Source organism: Empidonax traillii, unplaced genomic scaffold, assembly GCF_003031625.1.
Source record: "Empidonax traillii isolate 1590-97213 ecotype Southwest subspecies unplaced genomic scaffold, ASM303162v1 scaffold527:size1067160, whole genome shotgun sequence".
NCBI lineage: Eukaryota > Metazoa > Chordata > Aves > Passeriformes > Tyrannidae > Empidonax > Empidonax traillii.
In genome coordinates, this window is record NW_020955720.1 from 1,041,764 (window position 1) to 1,067,225 (window position 25,462).

The 25,462-nt window shown below is 37.1% G+C and overlaps 2 protein-coding genes across 2 annotated transcripts in view; one reads left to right on the plus strand and one right to left on the minus strand.

Annotated features, from left to right (window-relative positions):
* The window catches only part of NPHP3 (nephrocystin 3), a 26,544-nt gene extending 9,538 nt beyond the window's left edge, over nucleotides 1–17,006 (plus strand). The window contains exons 9-26 of the mRNA XM_027897085.1: nucleotides 1,096–1,199; nucleotides 1,879–1,993; nucleotides 2,984–3,127; nucleotides 3,667–3,764; nucleotides 4,238–4,340; nucleotides 4,938–5,020; nucleotides 6,005–6,143; nucleotides 6,957–7,121; nucleotides 7,602–7,699; nucleotides 8,509–8,631; nucleotides 8,984–9,173; nucleotides 9,316–9,557; nucleotides 9,955–10,030; nucleotides 11,156–11,283; nucleotides 13,454–13,694; nucleotides 15,009–15,134; nucleotides 15,712–15,827; nucleotides 16,009–17,006. Coding sequence (XP_027752886.1) covers nucleotides 1,096–1,199; nucleotides 1,879–1,993; nucleotides 2,984–3,127; nucleotides 3,667–3,764; nucleotides 4,238–4,340; nucleotides 4,938–5,020; nucleotides 6,005–6,143; nucleotides 6,957–7,121; nucleotides 7,602–7,699; nucleotides 8,509–8,631; nucleotides 8,984–9,173; nucleotides 9,316–9,557; nucleotides 9,955–10,030; nucleotides 11,156–11,283; nucleotides 13,454–13,694; nucleotides 15,009–15,134; nucleotides 15,712–15,827; nucleotides 16,009–16,189 — 2,472 coding nt within the window. The 3' untranslated portion in view covers nucleotides 16,190–17,006. The remainder of the gene's footprint in view (nucleotides 1–1,095; nucleotides 1,200–1,878; nucleotides 1,994–2,983; nucleotides 3,128–3,666; nucleotides 3,765–4,237; nucleotides 4,341–4,937; nucleotides 5,021–6,004; nucleotides 6,144–6,956; nucleotides 7,122–7,601; nucleotides 7,700–8,508; nucleotides 8,632–8,983; nucleotides 9,174–9,315; nucleotides 9,558–9,954; nucleotides 10,031–11,155; nucleotides 11,284–13,453; nucleotides 13,695–15,008; nucleotides 15,135–15,711; nucleotides 15,828–16,008) is intronic.
* Nucleotides 17,007–19,907: 2,901 nt separating this feature from the next.
* On the minus strand, nucleotides 19,908–25,038 carry LOC114064213 (ubiquitin-like modifier-activating enzyme 5). Its single transcript, XM_027897054.1, has 7 exons — nucleotides 24,883–25,038; nucleotides 23,625–23,729; nucleotides 23,336–23,463; nucleotides 22,225–22,360; nucleotides 21,718–21,793; nucleotides 20,832–20,938; nucleotides 19,908–20,257 (listed from the first exon to the last, which is right to left on the minus strand). Exons 1-7 carry the CDS (start codon nucleotides 25,021–25,023, stop codon nucleotides 20,174–20,176), a joined length of 777 nt encoding a protein of 258 aa, XP_027752855.1. The 5' UTR covers nucleotides 25,024–25,038; the 3' UTR covers nucleotides 19,908–20,173.
* Between the last annotated feature and the right edge of the window lie 424 nt (nucleotides 25,039–25,462).

Consider the following 25,462-nt stretch of genomic DNA (forward strand, 5'->3'; position numbering starts at 1 on the left):
TTTTTTTTTTTTTTTTTTTTTTTTTTTTTTTTTTTTTTTTTTTTTTTTTTTTTTTTTTAATTTCTGTTTTTCTCTTATTTTTTCTTTTTCCAATCTCTGTCTTGACACCTGAATTTAGGTCTTTAGGATATGACTAATGAAAAGATTGCACCTCATCTTGCAGCCATGCAAGAAGAACACAGGAAAGAAGGCTGCAGAATAGCTCAGTACTTACTCATGACTGGACATAAAGTTTTCAAAATATTTCAAGTTGTGAGGGAAGGTATAATGAGTGCAGGAAGATAAACATTAACTTTGTCACAGAACATGGTGCAACAGCTTATTTGGGCGACCTTCCTTAAGGTTATAATTTAACATAAGCATGCAGTTTCTGCATTATTGTATTTAAATTCTTAGTGCCCCTATTTACTAGCACAATATGTTCTTTTACTTCAGTATTCTTATTCTGGTGTTGGTTTGGAGGGCTGTACATCTTTACTACATTCTAGAGCAATAAAATATTAGAACATTAATGAAAAAAATATCTATCTATATCTCAATGTGCCTCTTATTTTGAAGACAAAATATTTCTCCCAAGCAGATATTGAGTGTGGTTTGGGTTGTTTTTTTGTCACCTGCTACAACATTCTTGGACATCCAAGTGAGCCCAAGTGAGTGGTGAAAGAAGGCCTTCTTCTGTGTACTTACTGTCTCAAAATATCATTATGGCTTTTGCCAACTTTGAAGGCTTTGTCCTGGCAACCATACCCACTGCAGTGGAGTAGTTTGGGGAAAGAGGGGCCAAGGAAGCTTGAACAAATATTGCACCCTGTTGCTTTGCTATAGTAACACTAACCCCCTTTATTAGCACTGAAGTTTCCATTGTTAATGAAAAAAACTTTATTTATTTTACACTTCTTTTAAAAAAGATATTCTGTGGTTTGTGTTTCCTTACATTTTTTCCATTTGTATTTCATTTGTGTTGCATTTCAGTAGTCATTCCTTTACCTTTATAAATCAGTATATGCATTTTGAATCTACATGGTTTGCAAGACCAGATACTGTATTTCTGCCTTAATGAGCGAAATATTTGTAATGATTGTTTCTTTTTTGTAGTATTTTGAACGTCTAAATGACCTAGTAGCTGCATCAGCACCAATTCCACCGCTGCTTGTATCAGGAGGACCAGGCTCTGGGAAATCTCTCCTCCTGTCAAAATGGTAGTTTACATTTTTATTTTTTTTTAAAAATAAAATGAAATTTAAGAAAAAAGAATTACATTTTGAATATTGTATCAGTCTAATTAGAGGTAGAAACGGGGCATTTACAATGCACTGTAGTTACTGAAACATCGTGGAAAGATTTGTGATATTTGAGTAGTTAATTCCATCTGGACCTCCTTTAACATCTACCTGACTCCAACTGCAACATCTTACAACTGTCTTTGCACAGCATTACTATGTGGGTTTGGTGGTTCAATCATGTTGCCCTTTTCTGATACACAAGAGGGGTCCTCTGGAGTCTTTTTAACCTAAATAAAGGAAAAATCCTAATAATTTACCATAGAAATGTATTTTGTGGTCACTTGTATGCTATGACAAAATTTGCTGGCATAAAAATAAATTGATGGTGTCACTGCCTCCTAAAAGTTACTATCCAGTGCCAGGAAGGGCATTTGTTAATTGCTGTCAGTACTGGGGAGAACAAAAATGGAATCTGATATTAAAAATTCAGTTATACCTCTGGAAATGTCTATCCTATTTTGTAAGATAAACATGGAACACCTCTAGCTAAAATACTGTATCTTCTTTGGCAAAACTGAGGGGTTATGTTTGAGATACATTTGCAAAATTACGCTCTATTGAGTCTTTTTTTTTTTTCCCTCTCTTCTGTCATTAGGATTCAATTACAACAGAAGCATTCACCAAACACTCTAATTCTTTATCACTTTGTTGGGAGGCCCATGTCTACTAGTTCAGAATCTGCGCTGATAATTAAACGCCTTACTTTGAAGGTATGCTGTATTACATACCCATTGCCTCTTGCTTTGGAAAGTGCCAGTGCATGTCAAAAGATAAAATTTTCTGCAGATTTTTCTGCATCAATGAAAAGTAACACAAATGTAATAGAAAAGCTTTCCAGTTCAAATTGGACAGGGCTCTGAGCAGCCTGATCTAGTTGAAGATGTCCCTGCTTATTGCAGGGTGTTGGTGATCTTTGAAGCTCCCTTCCAATCCAAACTATTCTGTTAATCTATGAAATGTAAGGCATTGTAGAAAGGGGGGAATCTGATCCCACACATTGAATATAGATAAATTAAATAGCATCTCTGGGATATTCATAATAGATTGACATTAGCAGTTTCCTTTCCAGTGACCTATGTTGATGACTAATTAAACCATATAAGCTTCTTCCAAAATTCCTTGCCATCTGGCCAATGAGAGAGGCAGGTCGTACCTCTTCTGTCTATGTGTTTAGGAACCTGAGGCTCTACCGGTTGGCACCATATTGCTCCTAGACTAGTCTCTCTCCTACCTTAATTTAATTGTTTAATTGTGCTAAATATGTGGGGAATAAGTCTTTTTGTGCCAGGGTCTGAGCTTTCTTTTTCCTTCACAGGGTGGCACTAAGGACCTTATAGGTATAAAACCTTTAGAAAAATGTTATCAGTAGTGCTATCCTTGCAATTTCCTCTTGTATTTTAGAAGTTTGCCTGTTTATCAGGTGCAACTTTAGGTCTTTTAAGTCTTCAAATTTCTTGTCCATTGTGTAAACTCAAGTTATCTCTCTAGAATTTACATGCTGAGTTCAATAAATAGTCTTTGTTCTGCATATACTGGAAGGAAAGGTTTGTGTGTGAACTTGACTAGAGAAATTGCCCCAAAATCACGTGGGGTTTTTTGTTTGCTTGTTCTTGTTTTTTTTTTTTCCTCTTAGGACTTCTTTCAACTGTCCTACATGATTTTTAAGGTAGAATTTCTTGTATGTGTTTATAATTCTGCAGCTTATGCAACACTCTTGGTTAGTGTCACCTCTGACTTTTGATCCAGCTAAACTTCTGGAAGAATTTCCCCGTTGGCTGGAAAAACTTTCTGCACGCCATCATGGCAGCATTATTATAATTATTGATTCTATTGACCAAATACAGGTATGTTTTCATAGTATTTGCCGTTTGTCAATCTAAAGGAAATCTTGACTACTGTAATAGGTTCAGCCATAGGTGTGTAATGGAAATATTAGTGTTTGCTTTGCTCCAAAGAGAACATATAGAAAATAGTTTTGTAAAAAGTGCAGTTGAGTTATTTTTGTAGATAAATTTTATGCTGGGTTGTTTGTTTGTTTTTTTCTAAATTTATCTTAACACTTTAATTTTTGAGCAGTTTGGTTACATTACTTACCAAAAGACTCAAGGCTGTGAGCTGACTTATTGGGCTTGTAAATAGCCTTGTTTTTAGGAGGTGAACATTTCAGCAGTAGTATTCTATCTGCTTGATGTAGTGTACAGTCATGCTGATACCTATAATTGGATCATTTACTACTGTCTCAAGAATCAGACCATGAACAATTTTTAAGGACGCTGGAGAATTTAAGACTCCTTTCACTGAGTTGTGTAGTTAATGAAATGTATTAACTTCTGGCATTGTTTTGAGCAATCTTTATATTAAGCACCTGCAATCTGTTTTTAAGCAAGCTGAGAAGCATATGAAGTGGTTGATAGATCCACTGCCAGTGAACGTGAGAGTGATTGTGTCAGTGAATGTAGAAACGTGTCCCCAGGCCTGGAGGTATGTTATATTTCTGAGATGTTTCAAAGCAGCCTGGGCTAGAATTATTATTTTAAATTATTTTAGAGAGCAGACAGACTTGTCAAGATGTGGAGATTTAAGAGGGCATGCTTTTGCAACCTGTGAGACAAATGAGAGCTTCTCTGTGGTAGCTGCAGTAACAGATTTTAGCTGTTGGACAATCAGATTTCTGTTTTACTGTGATGGATATCCACACGACTGCACAAAAGATGATATTAAATGCAGTCAGATGCACATCAAGAACTGCAGTACTGTGCTGTAGATTCAGGATAAGGTTAAAAGTGGAAATTTGACTTGAGATAACTAGAATTTCATAGTAGCAGGGAACAGCTTCAATTACTGCTTTGATATAAATCTTTAAAAAGCTCTGGAGCTGGGATACCTTTTTTTTTTTTATCTTTTGTGTGCTATTTAATAAGGTTCTAATATGACTTTGTTCTCTCTCACCAAAGGTTATGGCCCACTCTTCATCTTGATCCACTGAATTTCAAAGATGTTAAAGCTCTCATTAGTGCAGAATGTAGCTCTGCAAATGTTAAATTGACTAAAGAGCAGGTATGTCTGTTGTAGTTTTTCTGAAGTACCTTACTCTGGTATAACTTTTAATGAAAGCATGGAAAGATGAAAAAAGCCCAGCTGCCAAAAGAAAGTATTATATTTAGCTAACTTAATACCATTGCTTAAGATAGCAACGGCTCCTAGCACTGAAATACAGATGGAGCAGCATAAATTTTTAACACATAAACAGTGCAGTTGCACATATTGCTGTAAATGCGTTATTTTATTTTAACATACTAGAAGGTTTGATTATTTTTAATTAATTATTGTTGCATAATAATGTAACAGTGATTGGCCGAATGGGGAAAACAGCATTTTACCTTTGTCAGGGAGACTGATTCTGTAAGATAATCCTCGTTTTGAGATATAATGTTATATCCTAACTCTTCATCTTAAATTCAAAAGGAAACTTTCACTCATATGCTCCTATGGCTAGAAAAATCTGCAGTATTTTGTGCACTAGTTACCATGTCTTAGTGTTCAGATGTTATGGATAGAAGAATGTCTAGAACTTTTATTTTCCTGTCAAACAGTGACTGTTTTATTTGTTTGATAAATTTCATCAGTTCACAGATTTTATTTAAAATGTTGCAGGAGAAGAAGCTTGAGAGACACTGTCGTTCTGCCACAACTTGCAATGCTTTGTATGTCACTCTCTTGGGCAAAACCATTGCTTGGTAAGTTGAGATGTTCTGGAAATTATTATGCTCATCACTAGATTAGAAGACTTTAAGTAGGTTTGTTAGCCTTTTGAAAAAAGAGTGGAGAAGTGTGCAAAGTTTTCCCCCTGCACTGAGTGTGAATGCAATGGGAAGAGAAATCAGAGACTGTACAGTCACCATTTTGATAATAAATGAATCCAAATAGTTGTATCTTTTTTTTAATGTTGTTCTTCTTTCTGGGTGTGTCTATTGCTCCAATACTTTTTAAAGGTATTTGGAGGGTGGTGATATTGTTTTGTTAAACAGTTAAATTCAGGTGTGTTGTGTTTGTTGATGTACCAGATAGCTTGCCTCATAGATTTTTAAGGCTAAAAGGAAGTTCAGCAACTGTTTAGTTTAACATCCTGCATATGGTACTTAGCCTTATAATTCCTGCTGTGGAGAAAATTAATCTCCCCTCTTGTGCAAGAAAATACCTCATAATAATAATAAATGCATTGGCTTATTATTAACCTAGACTTCATCTTGTTGAGAAAGATGCATTTTTAGTTAAGAGACTCCCAGAAGATGATACACTAATTGATAATTTACTCCAGGTGACTGATTTTCATTATTTTTGTTTCTGTTTTATGTTCTAGAAGGCTTAATTGCTCCTGAAAACATACTTTTTAAATGCATTAAATGAAACAGCGGCATATGGTTTTATCTTTATCCAACCTGATGTTCTTATTTTGTACTCCTGCTGGAGGGAAGAACACTGCAATTTACTTTTTTCTACAATAAAATGCTGCTACTATTTAGAAAAATCAGACAATATGACAGAAAGTGGGTTCTAGTACTCACCTCTTCTGTGTTTAATCGCACCAGGTGCTGTGCACCTTTTGAACTCAGTAGGAATCCAGAGCACTTTTGAGATAGAGCTCTTCAGTGGTTTCAATTCCAGCTGACTCAGCCAAATTTAATATGCTCAACCTTGCCCTTTTTTGTCTTCCTACTCAGTGTTGGAAATACAGGAAATATTGACGAAATCCTTCAGCAGTGTTGCCAATGTCAAGACACAGTGTCATTGTACAGGCTTGTTCTGAGATCAATTCAAGAATCATTGCAGAGTGATAAAGAGAAAGGTCTTTTGAGAGAGGTAAGCAGAGAATGCGCCACTATTTCTACAGGTAATGTACACTTTTCCTGTAAAGAGTTTTTTTTTAACTTAAAAATAAAAAAAAAGTTTATATTGGTTCATATGTATGATTCAGAGATTAGTGTTTAGTATAGAAGGGACAATTTTATTAATCTAATTAATTCTGTTCCCTAACTATAGAACATATGACTGCTTTGTGTTAAATATAAACTTAGCTGTTGTCTCACAAAATAAAGCAGAGTTCTTTCACTATGATATGGTATAGAGTTAGCACTTCCTTGCAGATCACTACCCTGATCTGGTGATTAACTATATTAAGCATAGTAAATGCAGTCAAAACATGGTATCTTGTGACTACAGGGCACTGCTTGTTACATTTCTGGCTTCTCTTCCTACCTTTGCAGAATTACCCTCTTGTGTGAAACATTTTTTTCCTCATTAGGACATGATACTCAATAATTGCTACTTCTTTGGTAATAGCAGCATAACAACCTTCATCATATTTTACTTAGCTGAAAGTTCCTCATGATAATGAAGTTATTTTTCCCCAGTGTTTTAGAGGAAAGTCTAAGGAGCCATTTGTTTATCCCAGAGTGTCCCATTTGGTGCTTTATCTATTAGAATATTCATCCATTAGCACTGAGGTCTCTTCTTTGACAAGAGAAGGGGGAAAGGGCTTGTGTAGGCAGGATTTTTTTTCCTTTGGCTATAACGTTATCACAGCAATAAACAATATTTTTCTTGACATTTCAGTGTAACTAAGCTCTGCAGGAAATATTGCTAACCACAAAATGTGTTTTCTGCTCTCTGTAGATACTGTGTGTCATCGGTGTCAGCCACAACGGCGTGAGTGAGTCAGAGCTGATGGAGCTTTATCCTGAGCTGACTTCTGCAGTCTTAGCCTCACTCCTTCACAGCCTGCACAAAATGTGTTTGCTGACATATGGCTGTGGTTTGCTGAAGTTCCAGCACCTCCAGGTAATTCTAAACATGTGCAAGTGAAACTCTCCCCCACCCCTGCCAGTGCCAACCCATGGTTTTAGATAAGTTCTGTTGTTAGCTAGGAAGGCCTTGATGTGTTTGTGTTTGCTCATCCATTCTCCCTAACATCTGATCTGATTTAGAATCACCCTGAAAACTACCAGAGCCGTGATACCAATACTGCTGAAAATCTGATCTTTCAGATCTTCATAAATTTCTGGTCTATTAATTGTTAACTCCATGTGCCCCAGAAAAAACTGGTTCCACAAAAAAACCCAAGAAAAATTGAAGGAGAAAGGAATAATTCCTAAAGAACCAGAACTTTGGTCTATTATAAGACAATCTGTTAATAGTGCCTGTGTCCTTGAAAGATTTTCATTCTATAAAATGTGTTTCATCTTGCTTAACACTCTGTGTATCATCGTCACTTAAACAAATTAAATGCATTCTCTTGCTTTTAATTATACTTACTTTCAGGCTTGGGAGATGGTGAAACTAGAGTATATGGAAGAAGGTGAAAATGTTATTTCTGCCTATAGACAGAAACTAGTGGAGTATTTCACCATGCAGTTAAGGTGGGTCAGAATTCTCAAGAAGTGCTAAATTGCCTCAAAGATATTTTTGTTTTCTTCATATTCCTTCTTTGACTGAGTTTAGTAAATTATTATGGCAAAATAACTCTGCAAAACCCAGTTTAGAAGTTTTATTTATATGTTACTTTTTAATCTTGGAATGGAATGAGCACTGTGAAGGGAATGGGCTATGATAATGACAAAGTTATCAGGTGAAAATATAGGGCATGAATTCATACCATATCAGTTAATTTGTATCTGACCTCATATGGATTTTTAACTCCCAGTAAATGCTAGGAAATTTAAGGTTGCTTGGAACTTGAATCAGAAGACCTCTAGTGTTCAGCAAGCAGTTGGCACATATGTAAGAGGAGGTGCAGGAGGACAGGTGAACATCTAAAAGTTCATATGCAGATTGCAAACTGATTTGCATTTACATCCTGAGTTAGTGTGTCCCAGCTGTGGGCTGCTACTTACTGCTCCTCTGAGCATCCACCGCTGGGTAGCAGAAAGCCAAGTGGCAGACAGAGGAGGCACGAAGGGACACTGGGATACTGTAGGGCTGCAGTCCTGCTGGCAGGAACACATTAGCCCATACAGGATGGAGAAACAGCTTCCTGGGGAGTGCCTGGGGGTTCTGAGGTGAAATTAAAATGAAGATGCAAGAAAATGGAGTCCATAGGTCTTGCAGTAATCTGTCTGTTTAGACATTCAGGTGTGGCAATTGTATGCTTGCCTAATTTTCATATCAAATTGACAAGTTCTGTTAGACCTCTTGGGGTTTTAATTTTGATTTGTTTTTCTTTTAATAGTCGAGACCGAGTGACTTGGAGAAGCGCAGATGAACTTCCCTGGCTCTTCCAACAGCAGAATGATAAGCAAAAGCTACACAAGTGTCTTTTGAATCTCTTTGTATCCCAAAACCTTTACAAAAGGTACAAAGGTAGCCACTGCTTTGGGGATTATAAACATTTCAAAGTAATTTTTTGTCAGTATAAATCAAAAAGTGACAGATGCAGATTAAAAGCACTTAAATAACAGAGGCTGAAGTGCTAAATGCTGTTTTCATAATAATAATAATCTATTTTTTCTATTCTGTTACACCTGGGGGTTGGTAAAGGGATAAATATTGCTGTTGAATAGCATTAGTCTCTGTGGATTGTCTCTGTAGATGCTGTAGCATAAAGACAACATTTGTGCATATGGCCCTTTTTTTCTAAGCTAGTGTCAGTCTGAATAGAGGGGTATCAGAGATAAGATGAGATTCTTATTTCCTTGTTAAAACAGGGGACATTTTGCAGAATTGCTGAGTTACTGGCAGCTGGTTGGGAAAGATAAGAGCTCTATGGCAGCTGAGTATTTTGACTCTCTGAAAGAATATGAAAAAAACTGTGAGGGAGAGGAAAGTATGATCTGCCTGGCTGATCTTTATGAGACCCTGGGACGGTTTCTTAAGGACCTAGGTCTTCTCAGTCAGGTAAGTACGTTTAGAGATTGTTGTAACAGCAAAAAGGCAAATTAAGCAGAGCTCAGTGTGTGCTTTCTATTGCAGTTGATAAATTGTTTTAGCATGTGTGATGCTGCCTGCTGCCGTCATACTCTGAACTTGGTTGTTACAGGCTGTAGCTCCTCTGCAGCGATCTCTGGAGATTCGAGAGACTGCGCTGGATCCAGACCACCCCAGGGTGGCACAGTCACTTCACCAGCTAGCAGGAGTGTATGTTCAGTGGAAGAAGTTTGGAAATGCTGAGCAGCTGTATAAACAGGCACTGGAAATCTCTGAAAACGCATATGGAGCTGAACACCCTCGTGTAGCCCGTGAACTTGATGCGCTTGCGACCTTGTACCAAAAGCAGAACAAGTAAGCTTAAATACAGCGCTGTTTTTCTTTTATGTGGAGGTAGTACAAGAAAAATAACAGCAAAGATTTTCTTCCTGAAGCCAGAATTTTTCTTTGCTTCTTTTTTTGAGTTAATATGTTCTAATGCAACCGTGAGCATCGCCTCTCTATTCTTGTAGCAGGCCACCTAGGAGGGACCCATTTTTATGCTTAGTTTAACAAAAAACTTACAGAGATAAAGGAGGAGCATTGTCTGGCCCTTGGCAGTTTGGGTGTTTCTATCTTTGACAAAAAATATGACTGTGTTCAAGATTTCTAAATTCTCAAATTTATACCCTCAAGTAACTTAGAACCTCTTCAGCATACTCATTGATGCTACATTTGACATCCTTCTAACACTACAAATTACTATTTTCAGATATGAACAGGCTGAGCAGCTGAGGAAAAAGTCCTTCAAAATACGGCAAAGAGCAGCAAGGCAGAAAGGCAGTTTGGTAAGGAAACGTGTGATATTTCAAAAGAAGTGCAGGGCATGTTGCAGCTCTGCTAAAGAGATGATAAAACGTGTCTGCAGAGCTGACAAAGCTCGAGGGCTTTTGATAATTGTAGGCAGTGAAGTAGCTTAGCAGCAGCTTTAGTAGCTGCCCTTTCAACTCTGCTGGAAGTGGACATGTATCAGTACAACTGGAAGAGAGTTGAGAGAAGTGGAAAAGAAAGAAGTGGATATATAGATTTCAGGGGAGCAGAATTACTGCTGATAGCATTGTCTGTCAAAGTCACAAGGGAAAAAGGTGTTCTCCAGAACAGCTGAGGCATTTATCCTACCAGTGAATACAATGCTTACTGCAATGGAAAATCCCAGTAATGGTATTAGGTAACATACTGAGTTTTTATCTTCTGTGCTATTTTCCAGCTCCAGGGTTCCTCTTGTCATTCTTGAGCTGAGGGTTTGTCATGTAATGCCTGTGCTGTAAGAGTTCAGCTAGTAACTCCAGAGCTCTAGTTGCAGCTGTAATGAAAGTAGTAAAAAACCATAAAAATGTTGCTGTTCCCACAGTGCTTAAATACAAATGAATTTGGTTCATAAATATTTGGTCCATTTCTGTAATGAATTTTGCTGCACAAATATTTTTTATTAAGACTGCAAAGATCAAAAATAGGCAGAGTGTGTAACAATGGCCACACTTCTTACTTGTGAATCATTTTGCATGTAAGCATTAACTTGGCAGCCCATTTTACAAAGATCCCGGTGACGCCTTGAGTGATACTGTAAAAGCATTTGTACATGGCACTTGATGTTGGAGATTACATTGATTTTAGGTTTTGAGCTTATAAACCTAAGAATTTGGTCTAAATTTTGGTTGTTTAAACTGTGGAGTTTAAGCAAATTAGCATGTATGATACAGGGAAAACAGTTTGTGTGACAGCACAGTAACTTGAATTGCCTGAGAATTGTCACCAAACGTTCACATTTTAGTTATGTTATAAATAAGCATGAGCCATGTAGCTCGAGAAAAGAACTTATATAGAATTACTGTGCTCCTTTTGGTTTTCTGTCTTGAGTGTTAAACTTCAAAAGTAATGGTGATTGGCTTACATTACCTTGTTCTTTGCTGTAGTGTGGCTTTGCTCTCCTGCGTCAAAGAGCCCTGCAATTGGAAGAGCTCACGCTGGGCAAGGACACACCAGATAATGCTCGAACCCTTAATGAGCTTGGAGTCCTCTACTACCTGCAGAACAATCTTGAGTAAGTTGTAGGAATTGTGACACCTCCACTGAGTGGTCTCAGAGGTCTAAATGGAGGCAAAGCATGGAGAACAAACATTAAATGTAGACACATGACCAATTACTTGTTATAGTGCAGTCCCTGAGTCATTCCACTGGTTTTTCTTTGCTGTAAAATTCACTCATATTTTCTAGAGTTGATGCTTTTGGCACCTGAGTGTTTACCAAATCAGTTCTTTTTCTGCATTCAGAATTGATGTTCCCCAGTTGCCTTTGTTGCAGATACGGGTTCTCAAATTCGTGCCTCCTCTACTCAGCTTCACGATTTTATGACTCTCCTTTGTAGTGTTCATCTTTGAATAGCAGGATTGTTGTTTTTCTATGAAAAACACTCAAAATTCCGGTATTACAAGAAATCATGACTTAAATAATGACTGTGCTTGTAATCATCACGATTTTACCCTGGTGACCTGTCTAAGGGCAAAAGAGGACAAAGCAGCACAAAGGTGCTCTAAAAGCAGGCAGAGATAGGCAGGGGTGTTGAAGAATGGGAATAAAAGGTGCAGAACAGTTCTGATTGCATGGTTAGCCACTTTTCACATCAACTTCTTCAGTCCAGAAAGTCGTCTAAAACTGTGTGTTGTGAGGGAATTGTAAAGTCACCCTAAATCCCACTCTACTGAACCAAATCTTTTCAGAGAAGAAGGAAAGTGCCCAGTGAAAAAGCACAGGTTAAGTTCTGAAAGTATTTTTACATTCTTCCTGTATATGATGTTTATGGCACTAGTAGCTTTTGGATAATTAAGAAGTATATAATTATTTAGGAAGTGCATACAGAATCTCTGTTAAATGCATAACCTCTGCAGTGAAGGAATTGATTTTTAACAGTTGTTGGAAATTTGGGGGTTTTCCTCAGTTTACCCTTGTGAAGTGACTGATTATAGAGGAGCAGTATCTTATCTAATCTCATACATGATTGTTTAATATTCCACATTGTTCATACCAAGTTCCTGTTCAACACAACCTACTTCAAGAGTAACAGTATCTCCACTATTTCATAGGTGAGCAAAAGTATGAACTTTGTTCTAGTGGAGATTTAAGGAACTTTTTAAAATGGATATTGTGTCTCTGTTCTAAACGAGCAAATCCAAAACTGATTTTTTTGACAATTTGTGCAGTTAAAATGAAATCCATGGTGAAAGGGTATGTCTCTTAATTAATATCTATATATCACACATCATCCTTACATACAACGAACACCTTTTGACACTTGTCTAAGAGCTCCAGAATTGAACTTATCATTCTGTGTATCAATGGTTTTTTTTCTTTAACATGAAATGGATTTTTCTAATTTATTAAGCTGACGTCTTGGGAATAGCATCACACTGAATTTTTGTGTATGTCAGGATGAGGAACTACCTAGTTATAATGGATGCTGTCAGTCTTATGGGGAAATCACCCATTGTTTTGACAGAGGAGCTGCTGTAAACCTGTAATGGAATAGTAACACACGACTGCAGTGAGATAAAATATGCCCTTTGCTTGAGTGGTGGCATTACACAGAGTCTTTTCTAGTTTGTCAGTTCTCACAGATTCTACTATGAGAATCTAGCCCATGGCATATATAAAATCCATTCCAGTCTCTCCCCCTTTGGCATGACAAGCTGTCTGTTGAATGCTTTAACATGTTTTACAGCTTTTAAAGTTACTTAAGAAATGTGTGGTGTGTCCTAAACCTTTACCTCGTACATCACGATTGCTTTATCCATGGAAGTATTTGATTATTTTGAGGAGTTGCCCAGAAGTCTGAAGAATGTTTTGAATAAGGAAGGATGACTTGCATAACTGAAGATGGAGGTTGAATTAAAGAAAAGGGTAGCTATGGGGGCGTGTAATCTGCTAGATGGGCTTTTCATTCCTTAATGGGGGAGATCCAGGTTTGCACAGAAATACATTAACTATCTCTTTGTCTACATCCATCACATTGACATCATACCTATCAGGATGTACAGCTCCACACTGCATAAAAGAATTGCTGATTTGCCATTTGCTTATGTTGAAGAAAGTGCATTACCAGCTGGCAACACCTGTGAAGCTTCCAAGCCCGAGTTTGTTCTGTTTCAAACAGGCACTTGAGTCTGTAGAGATGTTACCATAATGCTAAAATATCGCTGAACAAATATGTTCTGTAGGGCAGCGGAGCTTTTCCTGAAGCGCTCCTTGGAAATGCGAGAGAGAGTCCTGGGATCCGACCACCCGGACTGTGCACAGTCTTTGAACAATCTGGCAGCCCTGTACAATGAGAAGAAGTACTATGACAAGGCCGAGGAGCTCTATGAGAAAGCCTTGGACATCAGGAGGAGAGCGTTAGCTCCAGATCATCCCTCCTTGGCTTACACTGTGAAACACCTGGCGGTGCTGTACAAAAAAATGGTGAGTACAAGCCTGTTACCTTCTCTTAGCCTGTAAATGAACTGTAATGCCTTCCATCGTTACAGTCTTCAGTCCAAAAGAAGTGGAGCATGGGCATTTTGGCAGCTATTGGTGTTCTAAACACATGCATAAAATATGTAGTAAAATGGCCTCAGCATGTTTCCAAAGAGCCCAGCTTAAAGGAAAGCTATTTCTGATTAATGTTGTCAGTGTCCTGCATGCTCAGTTTTCACCACGAAGAATGTCTAGTTTAGTGAAGAGTGAATGTTTTATCCGCAAGTGAGGGAAGCTCCTCCTGGCTGTGTTTGAGTTCTCCACTGTCTGCTACGTGACATCCACATGCAAGGGTTTGGTCAATTATGTCCTCATGGCAAAAATCACGTTTAGGGGTATACAATTAGTTCTTTTTACACAATGACCTTGAACATTGCAGTCCATTTGAGGGTAACTTTAAGGCTTACAAGCAAGATAGTACTTTACAAATAAACTGTCTGGCTAAGCCATCTTTAGCTTACATTGACCTAGTGAAAGATGAGAGTTACTCCCCTGTAAAATGCACTGTGGGGAATAACATGTGTAAATGCAGTACAAACTGCATTTCATAATTTCAAAATGTTTTATGAATATCTGTGTTTGTAGATGGTTGTTCTAACTATTTGATAATCTCAGTTAATAGTGATATACAGTTTCCAACTGTTGAACCAATATCACATTCAGTGGATGACAAAAAAATTTATTTATTTTATATTTTCACATTTTACTATTCTTCAAAGAGAAAAAAGACCTTGAAGATAATCCCTTGGATCAAATGTGCCTGTGTTTTTGCTAAATAATTGTTATCTGCTGTTCTGTGCATTAAATGGTTTGGGGTCACATATTCTTTGCTTCTAAATTTCATGCTGCTAGGAACTGCAAAAGCACTCAGTATTTGCAACAAAAAACTCTACCAGTTTGAAGGAGCACAAATTAAAATTCAGTGGGGAAAATTATTTTGATTAAAGTACAATGAAAATTCTCTTTAACAGCTTTCTCAGTGACACACTTATGGGGGAAAATTAAATTAAGAAAGGAAGAAATAGACAGATGAGAAGCATGTTAACTGGGAGTTGAATATGCTCCTTATTTTGGAAAATTAGGTCATAATAAATATTCATGATAAACAATCTGTGCAAAATATAACTATTAATTAACCGAAGTTAACCCCTCATTCCAGAAACAGTTATATTGCCTCCAAGGCTTTAGTTTAAATTAGGTTTTACTGTTACTATCTTGATACAAGAGAAATGGATAATTTTTTTCCCCTGTTATTTCTAGGGAAAACTTGACAAGGCTGTTCCTCTGTATGAGCTAGCAGTTGAAATTCGACAGAAGTCATTTGGCCCGAAACACCCCAGTGTAGCAACTGCTCTGGTAAATCTGGCTGTCCTTTATTGTCAGATGGTAAGTTTTTCATGCCTAACGTGTTTATTTTTCCTGTCCTAGACTTTTTAATGATTTGTACCTCAATAAAACCAAAGAACCTTGATCGTGTTTAAAAGGGAAATTCCTTGTATGACTTGCATAACTAAAAACCTGAGGAGGCTGCGGGCTTTCTAGCCTGCAGCTAATACAGGATTCAAAGGAGATGCAATCAACTTGCTGAACTTCTTAGCATCAATAGGAGTTTGTTTTCTCGTTTCCTGGATTTCTGCAATCTGTTTATCTCATTTTTAAACAGAGATTAAAGCTGCCTTAGGTAAAATTAAAGAGCATCTGGTAGATCTTTCAGGACTGAGGTTTTCAGAACTGCATGGGAAGTCCAAACCCTAATTAGAATTAGTGGGAATTGCATTTGCAAGTGCAAGCCAATTGCTTTGACAATCTCAATTCTCATCCTCACGTGTCAATACTATTGAGAACTCAAAACATCTTGCTGGTTAAATATGCATCTAGGATGCTTTGATACTATGTTGGCAAAAAAAGAAAAGCAAATGTGATACACATCTGTAAAAAAAAAAAAACTTTCTACTACCCAAAGAAAAAACAGGTTGAAGCTTTGCCTCTTTACGAACGTGCATTAAAGATTTATGAAGACAGCTTTGGCCACATGCATCCTCGTGTGGGGGAAACACTGAAAAACTTGGCTGTGCTAAGGTAAGACTATATCCTTCAACCCTATAAAAGCAAATTACTGGATGAAACAAAACATCCTGGGCTTGTGTACTTGCCGGGAAAGTAGAGAACCTTAAGTACTCTGTGGTGTGTAAATCATTTAAATGATTTGAGAGCCTTGTTTTATTTGCTTTTTTCAACTGCGTTTTACTCTTTTCCAAAGCTATGAAAGAGGAGACTTTGAGAAGGCAGCTGAACTTTACAAGAGAGCTATGGAAATAAAAGAAGCAGAGACTTTGTTGATAGGTGGTAAAGCAACTTCTCGACATTCATCGAGTGGAGACACATTCAGCTTAAAAAGTGCATTATCACCAAATATTTTCCTGGAACATGGACAAAGGTGATATAAACCTGCTTCAAGAAAATGCAGTCTCTATTGATATGTTAAAGCAGACAGAAAATTCCCAAGACAAATCCATTTTTTCTAAGGATTACATACTATTTTGGGACCGACACCTGTCTTCATGAATGACAGGGAAACAAATGCTTCAGCTTGAAATCCTCCAACTCTGCAGGCTGTATGGTACGAAGTGAGCTGCTTTCATTGTATATAGGTGCACATATTAGTTGCTTGCTCAAGTTATAGCTAATACCAAGAATATGGACTTGATACCTCTTAGCCTAAGTGCCAGGATTAAAACAAGTTAAGCTGAACCATAGTTTGTATAAACTCTATGGGGTAGTTCTTATTTCTGTGCTGTAATAGCATGGCTTAGAGGATTTATGTATTTTCGCTTCATCAATCCTTTCTCACTTTTCAGAAGCCTTTAAAGTTGTTTCTGAACAGATGGTAATTTTGAAAAATTTTTGAAAATACTGTTCCACTGAAAGTTTTACCTGCAGGGTTATTTCAGCTTTAAGCAAACTTGCATTCAAGGGACTTGTGCAAAATTAATTGCTTTCCTTGGGAAGCTAACATATCTACATGTATCATCATTTACAGTTAAAGCTGTTGTCAGATTCCACTCTGTTCTGTAAAAATATTTCCAGTGAGGAATCAGAATGGAGATGATTGTGGCCCAATTACCTGTTGTTAAACCTTTAGTGATATTTTCACTGTTTAATGTCACTCAATCCCTTAAAATACATGAAGTGTTTGTATTTGCTGGGAAAACCTAGTGATGCAAAATAGTTTGCCATCAGATACAGAGATGATAAACCCATCTACCTACCTCTTGTATTCCTTAACACCCTAGTCATCTGGAAGAATCAGTTTGAAGTCTGTTCTGATTCAGTGCACAAATCCATGAATCAATTTAAATTAATTTAAGTTGAAAATTAATTGAAACCTTACTATAATGTTTCAGAGGCAATTAATGTAAAGAATTATTTGATCCAGTTTGAAAAATGCACCTTCACCTCCAAGGAGTACTTACCTTGCACCCTGTTTTTTTCCCTTTTGGAGTAGAATTAAATATAACCCATTTCAGCCCTTGTTCTAGTCAGGAAGAATTTAATATTTTTGTAAGGTTGTAACTTGGCAAAAGAAACAGTATATGAAACTGACAGCACAAACATACAGCCTAAATTTGATTTTTAAGATGAAGATTTCATTTGGAAAAAAAAAAACAACTCTTGAAGGTATTACAATACAGCAACAAGAGCTGGCACTTTGTTACAGCTCTCTGGATATTGTCCTCTTATTCAGAAAGTAGCTTTTTAATCAAAGCAAGAATTTTACCACTGTGTTCCAGCTACCTTGAAGAGTTTTGAAAATGGGAAACTTTCTTTGCAGGATTGTTACCAGCTGAGGGGGGCAGAAGGGAAAATGAACATTAAAAAAAAAAAAAACAACCAAAAAACCTCAACCTACTTAGTTTGTGTGTGTTTCTGTTGCTTGCTGTTCCTAGGTCTGGTAATTCCCTCCTCTAAAGAATTACCAGATGTCTGGTCTGTCACCTCTGGTCTGATTTTAACATGTAAAATGATGTATCTTGCTCTCCTAAATAGTTTTCCTTAATGTTTCTGATTCAAATAAGAAGCGACTTTCTAGATCTTCAGTGCTATGTTAGACTTTACTACAGAAAGTAAAGCAGGATCACATAGGACTAAGGATCCCATGGCTGCATGTCAGCTGTAGTCACTGCGTGCTCATAAGACAGCTGTCCCTGTAGTTGTACCTCATGGACAGTAAGGAAAAGTAATTTGTAGATATAGTGTATGCCAGGTAATAATTCTCTGTAGGAGAATTCCTCCTCAAAACTGAGGGTCACCAGCTTCAAGGGAGATTTAATTACACAGTTACAGAATATCAACATCTTAGTAATTTTCATGCTGCACTGTAAAAACGGAAAACTTCTTTTACAAGACTGCCAAATAAAGCTGGACTTAACCCTGGCAATGTGCTTTAATTTGTTAGTTCATAACAAAAGAAGTTATAAATTTTCTATCGTGTTTTACAGTTGGAGTAGATTATACTTGTAAATGTCTTTTTAATTAAAAAAAAATCCTTAAATTTGCTTTTTTGGATGCTGTTTATTTTTAAATAATTTAACCATTGGCACATACAATCATCCTAATGTATTTTCTGATTATGTCAAATTTCTCGTGTATATACAAGTTGCAAGTCTGAAAGTAACATGAAAACCATTTTTTTTACTCTGTAGTTGGGCATACAAAAGTATGTTAATTTGCTCATAAACATGTACGTGAAGTTGCCTCTTGTAAAGCTGTCAATCATGTGATAGCAGTCATGTCAGCCAAATAGTTAAGAGTCAAGATGAGCTGTTGTAGAAATGAGTTCAGCCATTTGCCTCAGGACCTCCAGAGCCAGGTGTGTGCCTCACTTTTATTGTTCCCAACAGAAAGGAGAAGTCATATAGAAATGTAAGTAACACTTAAAATGACACTTGGATGAAGCTAACACAGACTCAGTTACACAGATTCAAGTATGAACCTTTCTAGTGGTCACATTTTTCCATTTCCCATCCTTCTTTACAGTTCATTCTGAGATCTGGTTTCTCAAAAACTGAACTCAATCAAAAACCCCAAACTAACCAAACAAAAAAACCAGTTCCATTTTACAGTATAATGCACCCCACTCAAAACCCACCTAAAACCTCCCTCACTAGCTTCAGAGATGATTATTCTGTGTATAATATAACCTGATGTCAGCTGTGGAGGAAACAGATTTTGAAGTTTGTAACCGTTACTAAAGAATTGAAACATTTCTTTCACTAAGTATTCGTTCAGCTGCCCTAAGCAGCAGAAGCCACAATATTGCACTCTCTTTACACGGAGCTGGGATACTGCTACTACCATCACTAGCTGGTTCTGTGTTGGCTGCATCATGTTGTGGAAAAGTTTTTCGAAGAGCCCAACCTGAAAATACTTGTATTATACTGCTGAAATTTACCTTCAAAGCCAAACTGAAATAACAAACAAGTTCTGGATCAGACAGCCACAGATCCTTCCAGTTCTGCAGGGTACTGGCACTACAGGATGTAGTTTATCATGTAGTAATTCCTTCATAAAGCCCATATGATGGGAAGGGATCAGAATTACAGCTAGACTTTTAACAACCAACAAAAATATAATACTTAAGTGATTTTTGAAGAGAGAGATAAAATCTCCTGTTCTTTCCAATGTTGCTTGTAATTTTGTTAAGAAAAGCATGTGCCAGCCGAAATAGTGACATGCTAATATGCAATCTGCTCATATAATACTAACAAAAAGACTTCACCTTCTTACAATATACTCAAAACATTACCCTATAGGAGCTATTTAAGGACAAGCAGTAGTAAGACATTGATAAAACTAGGCAAGTTTAAAAAAAATGCCATCCCAGAGATACTTAAGGCAGATGAAAAGACTTAAATGTTTTGATTACTCAGAAAAAGAAGCCACAGCACGATCCATGCCAAGAATTTAGACCAATGAACAACAACCAAGGACAAATGCCAGGAAAATCAGGAGCAGCAACACGAATGAGGCACTGTCATCTTCCCTACACCTTCTCAGTCCACTCCAGCAGATTTCATCTTTCCCTTGTCCTATACTACGTACTATTCTCCTCACATGACAGGACATACGATGTGCTATGCCTGCTTTTGTTAGTTTGTCCATGTCCTTTTATTTTCTACTGAATATCTGGACACTAGCAATGCTGAGAAACTAAAATTTACAGTAGCACAACTCTGTATGGTAAAGAGTGACTAGACAACAAAACATGAACAATGTAAATCTGTGTCCTTCCTGCCCCTGTAACAGTTCCGCTTCTTTAGAAAGGTAAAGGTAAGCTTCACTGGAGGTAAAAAAAGAAAAAAAGTAAGAAGACTGGTCTTCTCAAAATCCATGTTGATCCAAAGTTGTACTTAGTATTTGTTTTTCTACATATTTCTCATTTTGGCCATGAGTTCTTCTAGGCTTTCTTCAGACTCTGCTACCGTGTCCTTCGTTATTAAATTCTCTTCCTATTAGGAACAGGAAGAAAAAGTTGGCAAAAAAATAGCAAACAAAAAACCCCACACAAATTAGCTTTATTGCCTTTACACCACATCATTTTCCTAGAAGCAGGCACTTGATTGCTGGATTAGGTGCAAGTGATTATACACTTAAATTGTAAACTATCTCGCTTTGGAGTTAGAATGTTCTGGCTGCGAGACATACAGTTCTATGTTTCCCAGGTATACTAATTGCTCTTTGACTACACACAGCTTTTATAAGATAAGTATGGTAAAAATTAATTAGTCACCAAAAAGCAACTGAGAAATTCACATTTGTTTTCCTTCCCCCAGCCCCGAAAAGCATTTATTCTTATCACCTCAAAACTACATTCACACCAGCTTCCATACTTAAAGAAATGTATTTCATAGAAACACAGAAGTGGACCATAGGATGTCCTAATCAGATGTACTGAGGTCCAGTTTCACTGGAACTGTTCAAGATGGAATTTTATTTTAGGTTTAAAGGTTACCAAACTAGCTGGTATTCTAAAGTTAACCTACAATGTGTATTTCAAAAATTCATAAAGAACAAGTATGTTACCTTTTCTGGGATAGTATATGCTACAGTAATTCCCTCAGGAAGGTCAGGTACCGGGCCAGATGCAGCCTTCAGCTCTTCTTCTGAAGTTTCTGATACTAATTCGATGCCTTTGCATTAAAAGGAATCAAGAACTCCATTAAAAGTTAGAAGAAAAAGTTCTTTAATAACCAAGCTATCACAGTAAGAGTGAGTGCAGCCACTTTTCCAAAAGAGAGAAAAATTAAAAGCAGGAAGTCCTTTGATTGCAACCACTTCCTTCCATTATCAATAGAAAATATCTTCTCTTTACAATACATGAAACAATTCTATATATTTAACTTACGGACAAGAATGGCACCTCTTCCTTGTCCTTACCATTTAAATCTTACTATGTGGACACCTCTGCCAGTGGTAAGATAAGACTATTTTCTAGATCATATAATAAACAGAATATATACCCCTGTTCTTGAAATAGTTATATAAAAACCATTTACCATTCCTTAAGACTTAATTCCTTCTAATATAAAGCCCTCAAAGGAATATAAAAATTCCATGGGATGCCTCTGCACAGTGGTTATAGAAATGACAAATGCTCTTCAGTATATTTAAAAGGCATGCCCAGTCAATGCATCTTCTCACATCTCTCTCATCCTTGGACCATCTTCCAAGAAAGTTTTTTATTCAAGCAGCAGTTACATTTTGAGCCTAAAAACTTGCACATTACACTAAAAACGCATCATCAGGTTGTGGTAAAAATATTGTCAAAACCTGTGAAAAGCCAGCAGTAATTACACAGTACGAGTTACAAAAAATAGGAACCATAAGAATTCTCTGTATCCTACAGTATGTTCACCCAACCTGCATCTTGGTACTGGGAACATTATTTAATCTCCAGTTGGTGACTTACCCCAGTCATTGTCTTCGTGTACTATTTCATCTTCCTTTTCAATTACTTCTTGTTTTGGTCGTGCAGCTTCTTTCTTCTGAAGGAAAAACACAGAAAGATAAAAACCATAATAAGCAAAATGTAATAGTGAAGAAGATCAAATCTAATATTCCTGTTTCTTTCAATATTTAAGATAAGCAGTCACAGTTTAGAACTTTGTTAGCCATAAAAAAGGCAGAATACCTGCTGGGTAAAAAACACCAAACCCATTAATAAATAGGACTGCCAGAAAGGTTAAGCCATTATGTACAAGAAAATATTATTTAACTGAATGCAAGCCATTCTTCCTACCCTTTGCTTTAAGATAACTCTACATACTGTATATTTAGAAACATGTGCAACCATCTGAGGACAAGGCTGCTTAAAACTGGAGTAGCAATTAACGGGTTTTTTTACTACACATTTGTAACTGGCATTGTTCTTAAGATTTTAAGAAAGGGAAAAAAAGAAAATCCAAACCATTTTTACCTTATAAATTTCTTGCTGTTTTCTGCAATTGTGGTCACTACATTGTGGGTTTGGCTTCATAGACATAGTTGGGAAGAAATCCTGCATTGCATTGTAACCAAGATAATAACTCACAGTACCAAAATTTAACAGGTATCTAGAAACACAGAGAAAGAAGGAGTTTATATACAGTAATTTATATTTATGCAAACCTAAAACTTCAGTTGCTCAAGGAATAATTTTTCCTCATAGAGCTTTTAGAATACAGTCACACTACTGTAGTTGTAAAGAGTTACTGTAATTGTCCTAAATAATTTGTAGTCACCTAACAACAGCATAATTAGATCAATATAGAATCTGATTCTCTTGTGGTGTGTGTGAGAACACATCAGCTACACTCAGAAATATGTTTAGAGTAGCATATAAGCAGTTTCCTCACATGCCTTAATCCACTGCTTGAAACACTGGGGTGCCCTGTATTACAATGTGGAAGTTTTAAACACCTGATCAGAAGCAGTTTAATAATCTTTATTGTAAAACAGTGTGTCATTTTGAAAATGAGTACAAAGTTGTTCAAATATTTTCCTTGCTGATACATGCAATTCCTGTAGCAGTTGGAATCATGCAACTGCTTTTTGAAAATATTAAAATATTGCATATTGCTTTATAACTATTTTTATAACAGTACTAAAATATGTCATATTGCTTTATAACAGATTTTTAAAAACACTGCAAGAGAAATAATTTATGTTTTGTCCATGTACAAAATTTCAAAGACAAGTCAGCCCTGTAGAATTTTTTATGTGTAGCTTCATGATGTCAAAACAGAGCACCTTTAAATGCAGAACTAAGAAAAAAATGTGCATGTGTGTCTGCAGTAAAAGAAATTTTTTGGAAGACCCTGAGAATGTTTCTTAGCCCTGAAAAGTTCTACTTAAAACAGCAGTTCCAAAGTAAACACATCAATGTTTCAAGCAGTGTATAACTTCAGCCCTGTCCAATCATGCCAATACCATTAGGAAACAGGCCACAGACATTTAAAAAGAGCCAGGCCCATCATTATGGAAAGTTCCTTCAGGTTTTTCTTCTCTTGTTGGGCTGTAAATCGAACAGCAACAACTCAGTCACTTACTTCAGAACATTTTGTACCAGCATTCCTGCCACAACACCCATAGTTGTAGGAAGACTGGCTGCACAAACTCCTTCTCGTTTTAATGTCTTCTCATCAATATTTGCAGCAACTACAAGGGGAGGAGCACACTGAAGGGAAATAAAGAAACTGAGTTTAAAAGAAGCATTAAAGAAATCCCACAGATCACACAAAATCTTCAGCTACTGAATGAGCTGTGCCAGGATCACTCTCACTAGCCAGCTAATCTCCATATTCCCAGTCCCTCTTTAATTAGCAGAGTGCCACATACCGCGAAACAGGCGGATTCACCAGGTATGATCAGCTGTATGTGTCCCGACACTGCATTTTCACTGACTCCAGATTCCATCCAGATTTGTCCAAGTTCATTGCAGGCCTTACAAACACAGAAACACACACATCAGCACTGCAGAAGTTTAACAGAAATGAAAAGAAACTCAAACAATAATGTAAGTTGAGAGTGATTAAACACATTCATCTCCCTGCTTTAAGACAAAAAGGCTATGATCAGAAAAAGGGACATGAAGAGAGAGAATAGAAATTATTTAGCAGAGTTAAAAGACAAATCAAAAGGCAAATTAAAGTTGCTCTCACAAAGCTAGCCCGTTGTGCTTTCCTGAGGACCTGAGATTTTTTAACAAATACAGACATTAGTCATCCAGTTACAGCACACTACAGAATCTAATCGTACAATCTACTTTTACAGGCTTGGATACAGTGTATCTGTGTACCTTCCCTGCCTGCAATTTATGGATCCAGTCAGCTGGAGGATAACAGAAAACATATATTTGGCATATACCCTGCATTGGCTGCTACTATAAAGAAAATCAACTTGATTAGTTACACAGCATTAAGTAATTTTTATTATATAGAAAGTCATATGTAGTATACAATTAGCTATGGACAGTCTTTGAAAAGTTTGTAAGATTTAACATACCAGCCTTTGAAAATACCTTTACATAAACAAGATAATCTGGAAAGACAGAGAGAGTTTATGACACTTAACTCTTTTACTAACCATGAGCTGCTAGTAACTTAAAAATCTACAGTTATATTAGGGTTTTATAAGAACTGGGTTAAGGACACAGCGCTGTCACCGCCGAGACCCGGGTTCGATTCCTGGTCGGGGCCACTCCCCAGGCAGATGGAGCTCGTTAGCCCTGTAAGGCAATCCATCTACGTCCTGAGGACCTCGCTGCCACCGTCCAAGCTCGCTTGGCCCCAGCAGATGAACCTCAGGATTAAAGGGTGGGCTCAGTTCCACGCACACTGTGTCTCACCTAAAAAATCCAATGCGCAGGCTGGAAGGTGTGAAAAACCTTCCCCGGTTCTTCGTTCGCAAAGACTGGCCAATATTTTATATATGTAAGAACTGAGTAAAAGCTCAGATTCAGTTTCCTTAAACCAAGGGGGACATTATCTTAAGAGATTCTTTTTAAGTTCCTGTCTTTTCTACAGTCCCCACAGTTGCCAACATTAGTTACAGGAAAAAATATACTTCCACAAGCTCACGCCTTCGATGGTCTTACTGTGTTAATCGCCATGCGAGCTTCGAAATTGTCCACACAGCTTAGAACAAGGTCGACAGGTTTCCCTTCCTCCAGTGCACCGTTACTGAAATAAGCATCAGAAGTTTGCATGAAATTGCTGGCGGAACAAAATACCAACATAGCAACCAACACGCCTGCTTTTAGGGTACAGAAGCTGATGGGAAGTGAATTTCTAACATAACTTGTGCAGAGGCAGAATAGCGTACAACCAGCATCTCTGATCTACAGAAGAAACAACAGCATGATGAAGCTGGAATTTAATATATGGGCATTTGAAACTCAAAGAAGTTTTCTATATAAAACACTCACTCACAGTACAAAGTATTGTACCTTGGTACGACAGAACTGCAAATGGGAAAAGTTTTTTCAGATCTCCTCTGTGAAATCCACTAATAACTATTTTCTTTCTCTGTTCTCTAAAGCACATGAAACCACTTTAAAGCAGTCAAAATTTGATCTGTTTTCTATAATGGGAAAAGCCTTTGGCTGCAAATCTAAAAATGCACCAATATAAAATATAACTGTGTAACAGCAGAAATAAATGCCAACTCTAGAGAAA